This window comes from Meleagris gallopavo, chromosome Z (assembly GCF_905368555.1).
Source record: "Meleagris gallopavo chromosome Z, MGAL_WU_HG_1.1, whole genome shotgun sequence".
Classification (NCBI taxonomy): domain Eukaryota; kingdom Metazoa; phylum Chordata; class Aves; order Galliformes; family Phasianidae; genus Meleagris; species Meleagris gallopavo.
This window is the reverse complement of record NC_139435.1, coordinates 50,844,052-50,864,800: the sequence shown is the minus strand read 5'-3', so window position 1 is coordinate 50,864,800 and position 20,749 is coordinate 50,844,052. Positions and strand designations below refer to the sequence as shown.

The window sequence follows — 20,749 nt, the reverse complement described above, 5'->3', positions numbered from 1 at the left end:
AAAAATGCTCAGAGCGTTTAGTTTTTCTTTACTTTTTTTTAATCTTGTTTTGTTTTTTTTCATTTGCCTAGATATATACTTTTTATGTAGCATAAATACCAAAAAAGTCCTTCCTTTGATAAAGCTCTCCTTCGGTGTTTCTGCAGTATTGAACTGACATTAACAAAATCCATGATATTTCTACCAAAATCTCTCTGCTCTTGATTTTTTTGACATTTCTGGCTACCAGTGTGCTTATAATCCCTCTTCACTTTGTCCTTTCAGACACTTCTCTCATTTCACCTTCAGGTGATACCACATCTCTGGATAATGTAACCTGCAAACACATTACTCTCCATGAAGATTTCCATGAAAAATTTTGTCATTTGTCAAGCTCAATCTGAACACAAAGATAGGTCTTAATACTCGCCCTTCCTAATACTCTTTTCAGGTCACTGTGCATGAAAATCACTGACACTTGACAGTTCTTTCTTTCCAGGGATCTCTCTACCCCAGTTTCTCATTTTGAGGCTATTTCTGAAGTTTGAGGACTTGTTCTCTGCATATGCTATGATAAATATGTATTAATTTTATAAAGCACATGAGTGAAGTTCCATGTTTTTTTTAAGGCACATAAAATAAACTAAATGTTTTAACTCGGTGTCCAAGAAACATGTAGGAAGGAAATAAAAGACTTCCTGGTAGTGTTCTAGCATAAGCTCAGTGACGGAGAATAATGTTTTTCATCTTGTTATAATCTTCCTACCTTCTTGAATAATGTTCAAGTACTAGCTACTGTATTACCTAGAAATATTTTTAATAAATGAGAATAGAAACTATTTTGTCTTGAGAAATTCCCATCTGATCAAGCTATGGCTACGGAGAAGCTGTAGTTGTTGAAAGAGATCTTACATAGTGAAAGAAACAGCAAACCAAAGAGTTGAGAAAACGGTCTAAAAAAGGCTGTTTAGGAGCAGTTAAGGAAGGTTGTTAGAATTTTCTGTGCGAAATGGTGAGCTGCTTTGCTATGGAGTGTCCCAGTAACTAGTTTAGTTTCCAGAATAAACTGATTGTGGGGATGGAAAACACGAGCATCCCTGTGGATGAGCTTCTCTCATAGTCTCCCATCCAAGCTTGTGCTGGACTGGCTCATGGGCCACCAGAGGTGCTGAACTCTGTTGTGCTCTGGGGCTGAGGTGACACTGTGGGAGCTGCCATGTTTACCAGGCTTCTGCAAGACAGGGTTCCTGGTTAGAGGATTACAGGACAAGCACAATGTGCCTTGCAGAAACGGGTACTGGAAATCTCCTTGAATTGACTTACTCGTCCTCTGCTAAATTTGCCGTTTTATTCATTTTTATAATTTATGTCATAATTTCTTCTGGCATATATTTTGTCTCAGTTGCAACTCAATAAAATTAAAAAAAAAAAAAAAAAAAGATAAATCAAGAACACAAACTTCTGTGAGCCTTGTAGCATGGTGGAGAGCCAGGATGAAGTCAGGATGTGGCAGAGTGGAGATGGCATGTGTGCTCAGACTTTGAGGGCTGGGGCTTGCTATCATTTCGAGGGCGTGAAGATGAAGAAAAGATATTAGAGAAGGCTAAAGACATGGAAATGAAGTATTGGCTTTGGGGCTATATGAGAGAAGGAGAACAATAATGGCAGGGGTGTCTTCTAAGAAAGAGGAAAGTATTTAGAGTGTGAGAGCATCCTAATTCAGAAAGGAGAAAGATATACCTGTCACAGAACTAACATAAAGTTCCATCTTCAACTTGGTACCCAAACAAGTTCAGTGTGGTGGTTCTTGAAATGAGATGCTGATTGCTTTGTTTCCATTCTTAATTTTGAGCATTATGTGTTAGTCAAATACATCTGAGTTGCAATTGCATGTGTTCCCCATGTGAGTATAAAGAAAGTAGGGCATTGTGAGCTTCCATCTAAGAATACCTCTCCTAAAAGAAGTCTGAGAACCATTTCAGTGTTTATTTTAAGATTCAAAAGTCTCCAAAAAGATCTCGTACAAAAACTTGGAGAAGATTATATTTGTGTTCACCTGCTGATTTGTATGACAGAACTTTATTATAATTAAGTTTCTACCGCAAGAAGTTAGAGATCAAATTCTGGTGTTCTTCAGAAGAATATTTAAACAAAAAAATTAAGAACCAATGACATAAAGTCTAAAGATGTTTTGTTTTAGAAAATGTTAGTCCTTGAAGTCATTAAGGCAGTCTTTTTACATTCCAGTGAATGTGAGTCATAACAACCCCAGGCAACCCTACAGGCTTGGGAAGGAGTGGCTGGAAAGCTGCCTGACAGAAAGGGTGTACTGATGGACAGTCGGCTGAATATGAGCCAGCAGTGTGTCCAGGTGGCCAAGAAGGCCAGTGGCATCCTGGCTTGTATCAGGAATGGAGTGGTAAGCAGGACTAGGGAAGTCATCCTGTCCCTGTATTCTGCATTGGTGAGGCCTCACCTCGAGTGCTGTGTTCAGTTTCGGGCACCTCAGTACAGAAAGGACATTGTGAGCTGCTAGAGCAGGTCTAGAGAAGGGCAACAAGGCTTGTAAAGGGCTTGGAGAATATGCCCTATGAGGAAAGACTGAAGGAACAGGGGGTATTCAGTCTGGGGAAAAGGAGGCTGAGGGGAGACTTTATTGCTCTCTTCCAATATCTGAAAGGTGCTTACAGGGAGGGTGGGGTAGGTCTCTTCTCACTGGTGACAGGTGACAGGATGAGTGGAAATAGCCTTAAATTGCGCCAGGGTAAGTTCAGGTTGGATATCAGGAAAAACCTTTTTACATAAAGGATGGTTTAGCACTGGAATAGGCTGCACAGGGAGGTGGTTGAGTCACCACCCCTGGATGTGTTTAAAAACCATTTGGATGTGGTGCTCAGGGACATGATTTAGCAGAGGGTTGTTAGTTAGGGCAGTATGGTTAGGTCATGGTTGGACTTCAAGATCTTTAAGGTCTTTTCCAACCTGAGCGATTCTATGATTCTACGAGAACTTACAGTATTAGTCATTATTTCATCTGATAGGAGGTAGAAATACATATGTATATGTGGATGTTGTTCAGTCTGAGTACATTTAATATTCACGTTTTTCAGTGAGTAAATCATTACCATATTGAGTCAATATACTACTGTGATTAAAAACACATACTGCAATAATTTTATGTAGATAATTCCAAGATCAAAACGGAGGTGAAATGATATTAATCTTTGTGTAATTATTAAACTTCCTTATCATCTGCATTTTCAAAGGCGATCCTGACTGTCACCTTTACGATAATCAGCTAATAAATCCTCATGATTGTTACACCTTTATGCAGAGCAGTAATCTGAACAAATTGGCTGCTGACAGCTGCAATAAATTGCCAAGAATGAGTGCTGTCAGAGAACAAGTTGTTTCTGTGAACGTACAGGATAAGTAAATCCCATGTCATGCAGTTTTATCCAGCTGAAGTTATTTGCATCCCAGCAAAATTTATAGCATTATTTATTGGTATGAAAAATGCATGTTTATCTTTAAAATGACATTGAGTTTTACTCCTATCATATGTTAGGAAATATCTGCAGACTTCATCTAAATCTATTTTCTGTAGATGTTACTATGTTTTATCAAATCCGATGCCAATGAAGAACAGCGGACGACCTTCTGTATTTTAAACTCATTAAAGCTATGTATTAAATATTCCTTTAAAAAAGTGAAACATCCCATAACCTCTCTGAACATTGTTATTAAAATTCAGACTCCTGTGTTTGTGCAAATGTGTACACACTATACAGTATTTAATTTCATCCTCTTAAAATAAATGTTAAAGGTAAAATACTGAAAATTAAGTACTTTGGTTTTATTTTTTTAAACAGCTAATCAGTTATGTTTTGTTTAATTTTTTTCATACTAGTGAAGCAGTGGAGGGTTTTTTGGGTGCACATAAAAGGGAGCACAATGAGAGCCATACTGCTGCATTATTAATCTGAAGACACACTGATATACTACTCATAGCTCTAAACTGAAGTGGGATTTTTATATAAAATATTTATGCCTTTTTCAGTATTATTTTTCTACCCAAACTTACATAATGTCACTACAGGATCCTGAATACTGTAAGCAGAGAACTGAATAGTGGTATTTAGCTGAACTGATACTCCCTCATGCATATATAGATAAGGGATGGACACTAAGCATATGTTTGACAGAATTCTCTGGAAAGAAAATAGTGGGGTTTTTTTGTTTTTTGTTTTGTTTTGTTTTGTTTTTTGTTTGTTTTTTTCTTGGATTTGTTGGTATGTTAATATGATGGTATTATAATTATATATAAATTTTGATTTTTTTTCATAGTGGTTTGAAAATTTCTGTATGTTGCAGTAGTTCTGCAAAGATATTTTCAGTTTAAATTTATTGTTTGATAGTCTATTGTACTTTGCATTTTGATTTGTGCATATGTGTGAATTACACAGAAGTTCTGTGTAAACACAGACAAGCATACAACCAACGGCCTGTGTCTATTATACGCGATGATTAAAGTTACATTATTGCACATGCTTTTCTCTGTGTAAGAATGTATTGCCAGAAGCATTAACATCTAAAAATGCTTCTGGCAGGCCTGCCCTTGACAAATCCTGAGATATGCTTGTCCATCTCCATTTCTCATCATTTTCAAAGGGAGCTGGGTGTAAATAGCACATCTTAAAATTTGGTCTTTGCACCTAATAATGCAAAGGCATTGCTGTTCTTTTAAAAAGCAAGGAAGGATTATCTTTGTTTTAAAAATCTTCAGCAACTTTCTTTTAGCATACATTGTGTTATTCACAAATTTATTGAGAATTGTTTCTGTACACTTCTACAAATTCAGTAGTAATTGAGACAGAGAACGCTGCATGCACAGAGGATTAATACATCCTTCTTCTGTCTTGTATGTGTCCTGCATATGGAAATTACTCTGCCAGGAAATAAGAGAAAGGGAGAATGATAAGTATAATGGCTACCGAGATCTGTGATCATGGTAATAAATGAAAAGACAACTTAGTGGTGTAGATACAGGATTGTGAGGTTTTCCGGAAGATATGCATTGTTATCATATGAAAGATCTTGCAAAGTTATTTGGACTACCTCATGTAGTGGAGAACCAGGTAGGGAAAAAAATGTTTCTCAAAACAAAAGATTGTTTAGCAAAGGAAAGTATTAATTTTGAGGTAAAGAAATTACACGATGATAGCACTTACATTCCATGTCTATAGCATATGACTGTGCTGCAAAGATGATATAGGAAGTATCGCATAATAAAACATCTGCAAGTCCTTCCTGTTGTCTACACAATTTCAGACATAAATCTGAAGTGTTATGGCAAGGAGCTATGCTTAAAAAACGTTGATCTGTCATTTCAAAATCCATCAGCAGGATTTCATGGCATGGATCGTATTTCTTTCAGCTAAGCATACACAATTGTCTGCATTCAGGTCTGGCTCACTGGCCAGTGAGGCTGCTCTGTATTTCATGCAGCTCTCATACTTCCATTATCCAGACAGACTTACCACATGCTGCAAGGCTCTTTTCTGCTTCTCATGTCTTGCTGCTTGGCTCCCAAATGCCCTTACAGCTTCCCCAGCTGCTGTCGCACTTCCTGTCACTGTCCCACTTAGCTGAGCCACCACTCCAACGCCTTGGGGAACTTTGCTGGTTTTCAGATTGTCTCCTCTCTTCACCACCTATCACAAGAACCATGTGGGGTCTGTAATTTCATTTCTTTCTCATTATCTCTCTGCTTAAAAATGACACTCTCTTGTTCTTCCAAGAACTTCACGTAACTGCAGTTCTGTCTGTTTGAGCTGTATCATTTTCTGTCTTCTGCCTTGCAGAATTTCCGCTCTCCGTTTGTTTCTCGGTTTTACTGGAACATTTTACTCAGCACATAAAGGCTACGGAGTCTCACAAATTGTAGCAGTTCATGCCTCACTTCTTCTGATGTACGTCCAGCTCAGTTCTAATTGCAGAATTGCACAGTTTCCTCTCCTGGGTGTCCTTTGGAGCAGCATAGACCTGGATCACAGTGGAGTTAAAAGGCTGTCTTTCTGAACAAGTCATGACGATAATTAAGTTACCTGGGTTGTAGCCAAGTGGTGCTTTTCTGTCCCTATCACTTAGGATTGTGCCAATTCCTCTTTTATGCTTTATTTTGTCATGTGAGAAAATGATCTCGCTATCTGCTGCCTCTCCCTTGCCTGGCCACCTGGCTTTTAAGAGGCCTTCTATGTCATGTCGCTACCTTTGTATCTCATTCATTAGCAAGGATATTTCACCAGGGTGCCAAAGCGGTCTTACATTCCAGGTTCTGTTAGAACTAGAGAGGGGAGGCGATTTTTGTCTCTTAGACCTGCTGATAATAAAATACTACACATAGCTCTGGTTTCCATACTTTAAAAAGGATGCAGGAGAAATTCACTGGATCAGAAAAGTTACAAAAAAGTCATTTGAGGGCTGTAGGAGATGTGTTCCAAGGAAATACATAGGGAGCTGGAGGTGTTTAGCATATCAAAAGAAAGATCAAGAAGATATATGCTTATGGTATGTGAGTACCTTCACTAGAAGAAAATAAGGGATACCAACGGCTTTTTTAACCTAGTAGAGAAAGGCATAAAAAGAACCAAAGGCCAGATATATTCAAATTAAAAATAAATCAGAAATCCTTATTCCTAGCAGTCTGGGTAATTAACACACTAAAGACATTTTCAGAGGAAGTCTTGGATTCCCCTTGTATCTTCAAATCCTTCTTTTTGGGAACTGCACCATGTTTTTGCACCTACTTACCTATCATATTTGGTGTATGAACTTGACACACTTGCGCAACTTTTTCTCCCTTTACTTGTCTCCAGATCTGAAAATCCAGATCCAGGTGTTGCTTGTTAGTGTTTGCATTTGCATGGTTTGGGAGGATGTATCTCCATTTCTCATCCTGGACAAGTCATCTAGCCAGGGGCATTGTTCCATTGTCCTTCCCATCACTTCAAGCATAGTTGCAGCTGTGCACTGAAAGGACCTCATAACATGGAGTAGAAGAGTAATGAAAATACTCAGACTATCCTAAAAGCTAACATTCCCTGAAGGTGATATACCATTTTTCAAGCCATGCTTGATAATCTGTCTGTGGAATTAATGGCTATTTTTGCCATAAATTTTCATGCTCATCACTTCACCAAAGCTGAACTTTTCCTCTCACCAGCAATATATAAATGATAGTGTGATAAGAAATTGAAGTATTCAAAATATACTTTTTTGTTTTTTGTTTTTTGTTTTCACTTTGTTTGTAGGAAAATTCAATAGAAAAAAGGTTTGGTAGATTTTACTACTGACATTAGTGAAAGTTATTCCAGGATAGGTTTAGAACTTAGATAGTACCTTAATGAACAGGCTTCCTTCTCTGTTTTGCTCTCATGCAAAGAAAAGGAAAAACTAAGAGAAGTGTGGTTTTTTTTTTCTTTTTCAGGAAAGTTTGGTATAAAACAAACATAGTTGTTTGTTTTCTAGGAAAAGCTACTAATGGAAAGAATCACAATTGTTTGTATAGTGTAATTGTATATTGAATATTTTGTCTTTGAATTGAAGAGCGTGCTGCTGATGCAGTTGCCTTGGCAATGCTCCTCAAGCCTCAGCATCTTCTGTGAGTGAGGTGCAAGCCAGCTGCATCTCCTGCAGGGTTTTCCCCTTTCCTACAGGGGGGGATGTGAAACAGGATGAGAAATACACTTTCACCTGAGTTAATAAAGATGTTGGTGCTTTTTACCAAGATTCTTATAAAGCACAGTGGTGGCATTCTATAATGAAATAATCTCTGATTTTTATGAAATAATCTGAAGAGTATTCTGAGGATATTTTTCATGTAAAATTATAAAGGATTTCACTAGAAAACATTTCTATGTCACTTCCAACCCCTTTGTATGCTTTTAGAAAATAACAAACTGATTCATGGAGATGCGTCAAAAAGACAACAGAGGCACATTTTGCAATTAATCTCTCATAGATATGGTGCAATTCAGACTATTTTTATACCTGTAGGAAAATCACACAGGTAGAATTGAATTGTCAGCTTATTTTAGCCTAAACAAAGAATAGCAGGTACTGTAATGTTGCGAAGAGTGCTGTAACTTCCTGAGACCTTGAAGCTTGTAACTCTGATGTAAACACTGTAATTTTACATTCATTGCAATTCTACAATGCTTGTTTTTTGTATTTTTTTGCTTCAAGTGGACATCATTTTTGTTTTCTGCTTTTGAGTGAGAGGATTATTTCTGCATTACGTGTATTGTAATGACTTTCTGATGATTTTACTGACGTTAGTAGAGTCTAAAGTGGTCCTTCCAATAATAATTGATTAGGGCTACAGTACTGTTGCAGAGACTTTTCTGAGAGATATCTGTTTTGAAGTAAACTAGAAAGAATGACCTTAAGTTGCACCATGTAGGTTCAGGTTGGATTTTAGAAAATACTTCTCCTCTGAAAGAGTGATAACACATTGAAACAATCTGCCCAGTGAGGTGGTACAGTCACTGTCCTTGGAGCTGAGAACCGCGTGGATGTGGCACTGAGGGACATGGTTGGTGGGAATGGTGGAGCTGGATTGGTGGTTGGACTCTGTGATCTCAGAGGTCTTTTCCAACCTTAATGATTTTATGATTCTGTGATAATATTTAGTACTAGAGTCATCTTAACCTATTTTAACATAATCAAGCATTCAGAGTTACTCATTATCTTAAGGAGAGCATTACAACCTTCACTGCAGCCAAAAGAGAAGTCTAATTGCCTGTGTATAGGTATGAAACTTCGATTGTGAACCTGCACTGACTGCAGTACTTTTAGTATCTTGCTAGTCTTGTTAATTTCATTTCTAACTCCTTATCTTCCAGAGAGTTCAAAATCATAGAATCATAGAGTGGCCTGGGTTGAAAAGGAGCACAATGATTATCCAGTTTCAACCCCTCTGCTATGTGCAGGGTCACCAACCACCAGACCAGGCTGCCCAGAGCCACATCCAGCCTGGCCTTGAATGCTTCCAGGGATGGGGCATTCACAACCTCCTTGGGCAACCTGTTCCAGTGCTTCACCACGCTCTGTGTAGAAAACTTCTTCCCAATATCTAACCTAAACCTCTCCTGTATCAGTTTAAAACCATTCCCCCTTGTCCTGTCACTATCCACCCTCATAAACAGCATATACAGAATATATAAAGAATATACAAACAGAATATATGAAGGAAAGGAAAACACTAAACTCACTATCAGTTTCAAATTTTCTCATTGTAAAATAATTAAGCTTTGTTACTGCATGAGCTTTATAGTAGTTGGATTTTGACAGGAACATAAAAGACAGTAAATGTTTTTTTGTTTTTTTTTTCCCAATAAAATTTTCCTTTAGCAAATCTAATCTGCCTGTAGGAGTTCAGTGCCTGTTTTATAAGAATGAATTTATTCTGATAATTGGCTATTTCCTGTCTATAAATGCCTATTTATTCATGTCTGCTGCCTTATTTTTCAGTTTTTTGGCCCTGTGGTCAACACATTAACTTCCTCTTCAAAATCAATTGACATTTTATGGAAAGAGTTTGCTAGATGATTACTTTAGTGAGAGTGGCATATAGAGCACGTATTCATCACATTACATAATCACTGTTACAAGTATGCAGTTGGTTAACTAAATATAGAATGAATTCATACACTTTACTTAAATATTGGTTTTGCTTTTACTCAGAGTAATGAATTGGCAAAACCTTACTGGAGATACTTAAAGTAGAAATATTCAGTGCTTTTTCGCAGAAATTACTTTACAGGGCAGGGTGGCATTATGTTTGGCACAGGCATTGAATTTCTAGGCACGTTCAGAGTTACAATCTAGAAAAGTTGAAACTTACAAAGTATAGACATAAAAATATTAATATTTCTAAAGGTATTCACAAAGTGTTTACAGACTGTACTGCTTTAATTAAACAGTTTTTGGTCAGCTCCTTGTTAGCAAGAACAACATTTTTACTTTAATAGTTCTATATTTTATTTCTGAAGATATTTCAATAACTGCAAGGCTGCTGGCTGACGCATATGGAGCCATTCTTCATTAATTCACTGCATGATACAACCTGTGCAGCCAGGGTTATTCAGAGAGGGATCAAGCACAGAGGATTGTCTTCAGACACTGTGAAGTTATAAGCAGTCCTTGCTCATTACAGCATGAGACATCTTACTATAAAGGGGCTTGTGGCATCAGATTTTATCCTGGATGCTTGCATGAAGCTCTGACCCTGAGCCATGCACAGCTTACTGCAAGAGAGCTGAGCCTTTTGAGTGGTGCTCTAGTCCTGCTTTTGTGTGTTCAGTCATGTTGACTCCATCACAATTAAATCCACACATAGATCTTTTTTTTTTTTTCTCTTTTATTCGTATTAGAGGGGATTTTTACTATTGCTAGATGAGTGGTATCAAAAATATTCGTACCAAAACTTGCATGTTATGTTTATACAAGAGTCATAATTTAAAAGTACAACCTGTGTTTGAATGTGAATTTTTAAAATTCTCTTTGTCTCGGCTCAGGTAATGCATTTTAGATAACCTCGTTTCTAGTGTGTACATGTTCTTTTTAATATACTTGATGTTCATATTCATAAGTTATAGCTTTAAAAAAAAGGCAAACGCTACAGTCTGAAAATGAAGAGAAATCCTTTGAGAAGCTGAGAAGGAATTCCTACTGATCTGCAGTTGTGCTGTTGTTATTGTTGTTGTTTGTGCAGCTGAATGCAAGTAGGCCAATGTACTGTTGTTTAATGTGATGAAAACCATATACTGATAAAAAATGTTTCTAGTTGCCAGGTTGACCTGTCAACCCTAAGTAAAGAACAGACCCACAAGCTGGAGATGCCGCTGGAGGAGGGAGAAGGATGCCTGGTGTTGCTGGTCACTCTGACAGCCTCAGCGGCAGTCACCATCTCTGATCTTTCTGTCAGCTCCTTGGAGGACCCGAAGGAGCGAGAGGAAATACTGAAGAGATATGTATGGAGTTCTCTTTTGATCTTTGTCTGTTAAATGTTTGCTTATATAAATACTAACTGTTAGAAAAAGAAGTCTAAATCCCATGCATCCTTGCCATGTTCAACCAATGACAGTCATTTAAAGTAGTCATTAATATTATTGCAGCTGAAATGTTACGTTCAAAAAGGCTGCAAATTTTCTGTATACTCTAAGGTATTTTTTACATAGTATTTCAGCTATTTTAATTGACTTTATGACATGAAGAAGTTAATTTCATTGCCTTACAGATCATTTTTACCAAGTGCAGAAGAAGTGGCTATGCTGTTTCTAGTGAGTACTTAGTAGTGCCTATAGAATGAGATTTAACTGTATGTTAGGGAAGCTGTATTTTATATCATCAATATAATTGTTTCAAGCAGCATTTCTATTTCAAAATATTCTGGAACAAATTATTTTAATTTCCCAGCATCCTCACATTACGCAGCAGCTCTGCAGTTTTATCAAAGGAACAGAGAGGGGAGCTCTTACTCCAGCATTTGTTAATACCTAAATCACTAAAAGTAACTGTCTCACTACACACAGAAAAAAGGAGGGGGAGTTATGAAAGGAGGGGGGGGGAAGCCTATTTCCACTTAAAATTACAAAGCTTTTATTGTACGATGCTGCCAGGTGTTTAGAAAGGCTTCTCTAGACACTCAGCCATTAAACCAAGCTCTGACTAACAAAGAGCCGCTTAATTTTTTTTTTTTTTTTTAGATTTTAAAATATTCCTATTCCATGACTGACATCCTTTCAACAGCTGAATTTAATAAAGATGTACCTTATCAGTCTGTGCAGATAACGTGAAGTGCTAGTACTAATGCTGTACAATATTCTTCAAACAGATTAGCAGGATGTGCGCTTCAGCAAATTTATTCTGGCTATCTCCACTGAATCAGCTGTCTGCTAATGCTTGTACAACCCATACACCAATAGTATTACCATAAACACAGTTTAATAGAGGTGACTTAGTGAGGCTAAACATAATATTCCTAAACCGACTGAGAACTAAAGTATTTCACAAAATCTCTGAAAAATAATTGCAATTAAGAGAACTATTTCATATTTGGGAAGCCACCAACACAGCTTGTGGTTGTCAGAGTAGATCCTTAGAAGTATAATAAATTTCTGGTGGATGGATTTTTGAGGTGACGTACTTCTAGCTACCGGATGTAACAATACCATATTTCTGTGGATTATGCTATTGGAAGATGCGATGAGAGTCAAGTGATACTGATGGTTTAGATAATTTAGAAGCAATATAGCAACATGTTATAACTGTATTATTAATCAGTTTTCATAAATACTTTTTTATTTTTTTTTCCTCCCCAGTGTAAAGCATAAGATGGATCTATTTATTTCCTTTTCTCCCACATTTTTGGATGTGTGTCATTTTTCTTATATTTACAGTAATGTGTGTGTTTTGAAAAGGTTTGGTTTTTTTGGAGGATGTTCGTATCGCAATAGAAGGAATTTCTCATTATATGTTTTTGAAAATTACATCGTCCTTTTTGAAAAATATTACAGTTTTTATTAAAATGACCTATGGACAGCAGCAGAAAGAGACGACAAGGATTAGCAAAATTCAAATAGTTTATTTTCACTGATGTTTGATTTATCTCTACTATTCATATATCTCCTTCAGCGCAGATTAAAAAAATGAATCTGCAATTAGCAAGATGTACTATTTCCATTCATCCTCTGTATTTTGGGCTTATTTTTCTCTTAAAAAATCTAGATTTTATTGGAGAAATATATTTTGCACCCTTTCCACAGCCAAAAACAGTTAATGAGCTGACCTTACCATCAGATCAAATAGCCTTGGAAAATGACTCTATTACTGTCATTTAACCATTTGTAGCTGAACATCAGAGCCTTACAAATTAAACAGGCATTACTGTTTGAACCATTATTTTACCACAATTGTCTGAAAAGATTAATTCCTTTTGGGGTGAGGAAGGGGGCGCATTAATGGGTACAGACCAAGAGAGATTGTATGACCTTTTCAGAACGGGTGTGCTGAACCCACAGTCCCCCTTGTCACAGTTTAAAAACCAGAGGAGCTAGTTTAGAGAAGAAGTTGTTAGCATTCCATTTTTATTATGACATTTCACAGTCATCCGATTTAATGTCCCTTGACCAGATTGTCCACCGTGAGACGATGGGCTTGAAATGTTATTTAGAGCATTGATAAAAGGTGAGCAGTTCTAAGATGACAGCGAGTCATAAGGCTGGTGGTGTGACATTAATTTTCTCCATAACAGAGATGGAATAAGACGTCATGGTGACAAGCTGTCAATCAGTACTGGCCCCTCAGTGTATCTCGATGCCATAGGATGGGGTATTGCTTCTCCCATAATAGAGCTGAACTGAGATGCTCTCCCTGACAGCTGCTGCAGCCATACAGAAAATATATTATACAGCCTTTCATTAAAAAAATAAAGAGGACCCATCTCCAGAGCATTTCAATCTTTTCCCATCTATTGAGGGCTGAAAAGATTCACTGCAAATCACAGATTCCTCTGCTATGGAAATTTCAGGCTTCAGAAACCATACAGTTTTTGAGACCTTCAGCATTAATCGTAAATAAAACAGAGTATCATCTGATAAATTGTTACTTAAAGTTACATATTTAAAGTAATATATTAAAGTTATTTGCTTCTTCCAGAGTCTACAGTAGCATTGTATACAATTTCGCTAGTCTCAACCATCGCGGCTTATGATAAATTAATCTAAAGTTACTGAATCTCTAAAACTGAAGTTCAAAAATAATTGTTTTGTGGGATGTTAACTAAGGTAATGAAGTGAAATACAGTACCAGTGCTTTTTTTTTCCCCCCTTTTTTTTTTTTTTTTTTCCCCAGAATGTGCATTTTGCAGGGTGTATTCTTGGGGAAATCCTCAGTACAGTTTGCTGGAAGGGGAGCAGTTGTTTGTTTCTCTTGATCCATGTTCGGGTTTTTGCTTTGTTTTCTTCCTGAAGTGAGCTGTTTGTTTTGGTTTTTCAGAAACTTGGGTAAAATGTGAGAACCTGTTTGTAAATTTCTTTCACTTCCATCTTGGTATTAGAGGAGAATTATCTGTTACAGTACAAGCCCTGATAAGAAGCTTCTAAACCTTGATCATTATTGTTGTGAGAGATGGTGCCAGTGCCAGCATGCTTTTGAATTGTAGCACTGCTATCTGTACCACCACTTCTGCCACTCTCAGCTTGTGTGTAAGCACATAAGCAGAGGATTGAGTGTGTGCTGATTGAAGCTGACTACCAGTAGTTTTAAGCCTTATTTCTGATGTTAAGCATACTAAATACAATTAAAAACTGTAAACGATTATGCTGTGATAACATGCGTGTGTATATTTGTATGTATTCTGCATATGTGATACTGCGCTTAACTGGATTCAGGATACCAAGGTCAGACCTTCACTATAAACAATAAGTAGTCAAATAGGGCTTGTGAAATAAATATCAAAGTGTGATCTGACTGCTACAATTGTCTTATTAACAGAAATATAGGAATGTGTGTTATATGTCTAACATTTTAATGAGTATGTTATCTATACATAAACATATCCATTTTTTGCAAAATCTGATATTATCTTTAAGCAGCAGCTGTGATTTTCAGATAAGTGATGTTATTCTGTTTTTCCTTAACAGTCAGTTTTGACTTATGATGTATTTCAGAATTTTAACTTCGTTTTTACCTGATGGTTGCATATTCTAGGAATCTAGACCACAGCAGCAGTAGAAAAGGCTTCAAATGCTGCTGTATCTTCACATAACTAATTAAAAAATTGCACAGCATGCCTGTGGCCTTTTCTAATATTTTAGATGTTAAAATGCTTAGAAATAAGGATAGGTGATACCATTCATTTACAAGACTTGTAGAAACTTAAAAATTTGACAAAATATATGATTTAAAGTGTACTTTAAAATGTAATTTTAGATTCCCCTTTTGGATCTTCTCTCATAGGTTATGAAGTAAGTAAACAATAATGTAAAATTTGCTGTTAATTGGTTGCATAATCAAAATGCTATTTGGTGTTTCAGCTTTTGAAGTTCAACGACTTTTATATCATATTTAAAGTCAGATGTTAAAAATTTTGGCATAACATACTCAGATGCTGCAGTATTCCCAGATTATTACACTTAGGCATTTGAAAAAATAAAACAGAATGCAGTTTCCAAGCAGCTTTCTAAAACAATACAGGGTGTGTAAATCCAATTGTTAGTCTACTCTTTATTTTTTCTTCACTTTTTTTAAATATGGATATTGAAGAAACTAATGGTAGAAGAAAAAAATTATAGTAAAAACGTTTTGCCATGTAAATAGAACTATCTTCTTGTGTATGTTTTTCAGTCTTTTTTGCCTGTGATTGTTATAAGGATTATTAACTTGCTAGAATAGTCTCTTGTATTTGCTCATATTACTTGCTGCATACATGCTGCATGCAGGCTTACGTATAATGATCAAGTACAATGAAAATAATATTGGTCCCAACTCATTTTTAATATTATTGGAGCTATCAAAGAGAAAATATGAACACAGATTACACAGAAGTAACCAGGGAGAGGAAAAACTGTTTGTACAGTTTGTATTAATTTTATTAACACCCTGATACATAATATAATTCTGATGGTCAGTTCACTATAAGAGTTTGAGTCAGAAGAATTAGTATGTTTAATTACTTCATAATTTTTCATTTGTGTTTTTGATTGGTATGTTGAAATGGCAAAATACTGAAAGAAACAGAATTATATGTTCTTCAGAAAGTAGTATGATAAAGTATGGGCGCGTTAGAAGTACTCTGACTTACATCTAAAAAAAGGAAGATACTATCAATATTGCTTTAATTTTATTTTGCAATTTAGAATTATACAATTTTTTATTTTTTTATTTTTTATTTTTTCAGAGTCCAATGAGGATGTTTCATAACATGAAGGATGTGGGATTTCTTCAGGTAAAAGTCATTCGAGCAGAAGCATTGATGGCAGCTGATGTTACAGGCAAGGATTCCTTTAGTTTCTGTGACTGTAAATATCAATACTGGGCCTTTTTACAGATTGAAAAATATATTTGAAACAGAAGATTATGCAATTCTTATTGTCTGCTTGCTGTGTCTCACATTCTCCTCATTAAAAAATCATCAGACATAAAAACAAAACTTGTAAGCAAGGCAGCAAGTCATTCTAATGCTAGCAGAGTCTAACATAGGTTGTTGCTGAGAAGGCTGAAATATGCATTTTTCTCCAACAAAGGTTCTGCAAAAAATTGCATGAGATATATATTCCAGATTTCTTTTTCTAGTGGATATAAAAATACAAAATATTCAAAATTAGAGCAAAATGCAACAGAAAAGGCAAATGGAAATTGTCACATATGAATACAACTTTGAAGTTTTTGCCAAAGTAATTGTTCCCTGTCAGATACTTAGCAAGGCTATTCTTTGGTTTCAAATTCTTCAAACAAATGTTAAGTTTCCTTTAACTATAGTGCTTGTCTGCTTAAGAAGGGAAATAAGATTTTTTTTTCTATTTTAAATTATGGACTGATGGAATAATTTAACCCCATTTGTCTTTTCAAAACAAAGAAAAAAATTATTTCAGCCATACCAGCTGTGTTTCCTTGGAAATACTGAAGTTGCATCCTGAAAGTAGAATCACAGTCATACTGCATAAGTTGGGTGAAGCAAAGTGAATTTGTCCTGTGTCAGAAAATAGCCATCTTTTTTAAAGAAAGGAAAGTAAAAAGCAAACTATCCTAACATAGTTTGAGTGCAATTTGAACATAAATGTTCTGCTACATGAACAGATAGAGATACATAGCAAGATAATAACTTTTTAATTGTTTTGTGCAAATTGGCATGAGTAGATTTCCTTTTTCTTATATAAGGCAACAGAATAAACATTTTATTGCTGAAACTGATCTTCCAGTTTGTGGCACACAAAATAACAGATTCTATTTTCAGAGAGGTTGGAGAAATGCTTCTAAAGATTCCTAACTCTGCTTTGACCTTATAATCCAATGTGGTCTGAACAGAGAGAGAGATTAAGTTATTCAGGGGCAAATGGGATAATTCAGTCCCTGACCTCGTTCAGTCTTCAACTTTTCCAGATCAACATGTCATTTGTGCTGGTTGAACAGATTTTTTGGAAATACATTTTATTCAATTAAAGATGTAGAGAGCGCTACCAAAAATTTCCAGGTATTATATTTAGAGTGACAGTGAGGAAGACTGGAAAGAACACTCAATATCTTGCTCGTGTCCTGAGTATTTTGTTCACTAGCATTATGCATTATATATGCTTTTTAAAAAGGCTGTGCATTCAAACACAAGATAAATGCTTGCATAGTTCAGGTAATAGTACTTGATATTTCGAAAGGAGGACAAATGGTTTTAATGAAATTAATTTATGTGAATGTGTACAGATGATTTCAGGTTAAACTTTGAGGAGGAATATTCACAATTTATTCTAAGTAGTCATTTGCTGACTGTCAGAAAATGTTTGCAAAAATTATAAAAAAAGCTTGCCCATTCTCCTTTATAGAACTGAGCAGTAATTACTAGTCAGCGTAGAAAATGCTGTCAGTAGTAGTATGACTTATGTGACTAAAGATTGGTTTATGTGAGTAAAAGCTCAGGCATAGTTTGCTCTCTTAATACATCTTTTTTTCACAGTTTATCTTGTGCCTCCCTTTGAGTCTGAAAAGCTGAAGCGCCTGTATAGTTCTTGTATGTTTTGCTCTGTTTCCTTTCTGTTGCATATGCCCCATTTCACTTTCAGAAATCTTTTCATATGAAGCAGTGAGCAAACATTTGCAAGTTTGAGCTGAATGGATTTTCAAAATTCACAATATTCCATCATTAAGCATAAGCATAAATTCCTTTAAAAATGTGAATTTTTTCTTTTGTTACGGTACATTCATTGAGAAGCATTGTAATACTGTATTAACTCTGTGTGAATAAAGAACAATTGAGTCTCCTGTTGAATGAATGACTAAAAAGCACAAATTACTTTTTAATGAAACCCTCAATTCCTCTTTATAGAGAAAGCCCATAGCCTTGTTTAGCTGAACACTACTACAGTAGGTCACTTCAGTTAAGGCTCTAATAAACTCTTGATAGTTGAGTTCTGTGTCAATAGCCCAGTGTTGGACAGTGCAATTCAAATCATTAAGGTTAATACAAATCTTTAAAAAAGAGAGGGAGGATGAGAGGGGGAGAGAGGAAAATAAAAAAGAGGAAAAAGAGATTAAGGATACTGGTTAAGGTCTCAGTTTTCAGCTCCCACATATACACAAATGACTTGAAAAAGATGCCACAGCAGACTGAAATTTCTGTGTTTAGATGTGGGCAGGTGAGAAAATGGTGATTAGCAGTCTGCAAATGGAGTGCTGTATAAGAGTGTCATTAATGGGCTTGAAAAATATATGAGAAAAACACCAAGTGAGAGTCCTTTCTACCCAACCTACCTGTAAAGAAGTGACTTTCCTGGGAAACAGATTACCGTGGAAGGATGAGAGGTTCCTGATGGGTGCCTGAAGCCTTTCCCTGGCTTCCGAGGGAGTTGAAACACAGGGCCTCTGGCAGGACCAGGGCGTTGAAGAGTGCTGTTTGGTTTATCAGGATGTTATACCTGGAAAATTGTATCTCAAGATCATTCTTTCTAATGTCAAAACATAATGCTAGGGTTGCCATCCAAACAAAATGATGTTCTGTTGGAAATTCTGGTTGCAGCAGGTGTTCATGTATATATAAAATGTATATATTTTTATATGGCTTTTGTTTTGAAACCATAATCTAACAAATGGAATTAAATTATTGACTATACTTATTTATATTTTCTTCTCTTCCTGAGAAGGAAGCTTTTGTGTTGAAGCCATTTGGTGCCAGGCTGTTTTCTTCCTATAACCTTGGATAAAAGGAGTTGTACTTTTCCCTCTCCCCTTGTTCCGTTATTGGTCCTCTGGAAAACATACAGCCTGGCATAATTTCATATATGGTTATAATGAAGAAATTTTAAATTAGAAAGTATTCTGATAATGCCATAAAATATATAGTGGGTTCATCATGTCAGTTGACCTTTGAAATTAATACATAATCTGTTTAAAAAGTTTTTTGCATCTCCTATACATATACATTTATTCTTTTCCTTATAATGTGAAATAAAAAGCTCCACATTGTTAATGATGAGAAGGAAGCATGGTGGGAAAAGATGTGCTACAGGTTTTATCAACGTCAGTACACGTCCTATTATTTTGAAGAATAATAGTTAGCAACTCAGATTCATTAGCAGAGCAAAATCTGAGCTCCTTGTGACAGTCAGCCTGGAAAACAGTTTGTTTTGCTGTCTTCAGGCTTTAATTAAGACATGTTCCATTCTAGCCCCCTTGCCTGCCCCTTGCCCACCCCCACCCTGCTTGCTGTGTCACAGACCGGCGATCAGACGCTTTCAGATGGTCCAGCCCATGACTTTGACCTTCTGCGCGGTCCGGCGTTCCCTGGGGAACCGTTCAGCTCATGAGGTCTGATTTCACACTTCCAGGATGCCTCGGCTCTCTTAACAATGACAGGGAGACAAAGCCCTTTAGAGCGGGCCGCATGGGGACTTGTTTAAATTGGAAACTAGAGAGGAGTCAAGGAACAAGGTTACAGGCTACAGAATAGTGCTTTTAATAAAGAGCTCACAGCTCTGGTTCAGCTCAAAGAGGGCTACCTCTGTACAATTAATTGAGACATTTATCTGGAGCATCTTAGGCCTCTACTTTCTCACAGAATTATGTGATAAATATCAGCTAAGAGGCAGATGAGATGTGCATGAAATGAATTTTTAACACTTTGATTACTGTGTCTCCAGCCTTCATTAGAAGTTAATTTATTTGTATTTCTGACCTTGTTATTAGTCTGATGTCTGCATTTTTTGGGGGTACTGGGATTTCAGAACCTGATATTTGAGACAGATTTTATTGAAGAGCTCAGTGATTTTTATGTTTGCAGTCAAAACCAGTTCAGGTTTCTTCACCTTTGAAGAAAAGAAGCAAGCATAGAAAGTGAGTCTTATTTTTTTGCATGAAAATGATATTCAGCCTTCTTTCTAAGTAAATCCCATGTTAAAATTTTGATTGAAATATTTGAAAGTAGAATGAAGACACCAAGATGGCTAAACGCACAGAATGTAAATGATTTTTCTAAAATCTGTTCTACTAAAATGTCCTAATATGTTGCGTGCAAAAATAGTCTTGGAAATTGTTCCTCAAATGCTAACAAATGTCAGAATGATGTACACAAATGTTAAATTCAAAAAGGTACGGAAGCCTTTACATATAAAATAGAAGGAATAAATTCAGAGACCCATTGGAAATATGTTTCCAAAAGCAATTTGCTCTGTCGATTAGTGCATTTAGAATTTAATGTACACTTGAATTATCTTCACAAAATAATTAAATCTATTAGATAGGCAGTAGTTTGGGGTAAATAAAATCTCATCTGATCCTGTGACATTTACCTGAAGACAATATAACCAACCAATATAATGTACTGCAAAACTACCTTTTTTTTTTTTTTCTTACTGAAAGAAGCAGTTTTAAGTTACTAATGGTAAAATTAGAATTTAAAAGATATTTTTTATTAAAACTACCTTTTAGAGTTAAATATCCAGGAAAAATACTTGTAATTATTAACATGTATCTGATTTTCTTTAAATATTCTGTGGAAATG

At 36.0% G+C, this 20,749-nt stretch overlaps 1 protein-coding gene across 9 annotated transcripts in view; it reads left to right on the top strand.

Moving 5' to 3' along the window:
• MCTP1 (multiple C2 and transmembrane domain containing 1) overlaps positions 1–20,749 on the top strand; it is a 257,514-nt gene that overhangs the window by 133,853 nt on the left and 102,912 nt on the right. For all 9 annotated transcript variants that reach the window (XM_085212694.1, XM_085212695.1, XM_085212691.1 and 6 more), the window contains 2 exons: positions 10,829–11,015; positions 15,944–16,037. In XM_085212694.1, coding sequence (XP_085068820.1) covers positions 10,829–11,015; positions 15,944–16,037 — 281 coding nt within the window. The remainder of the gene's footprint in view (positions 1–10,828; positions 11,016–15,943; positions 16,038–20,749) is intronic.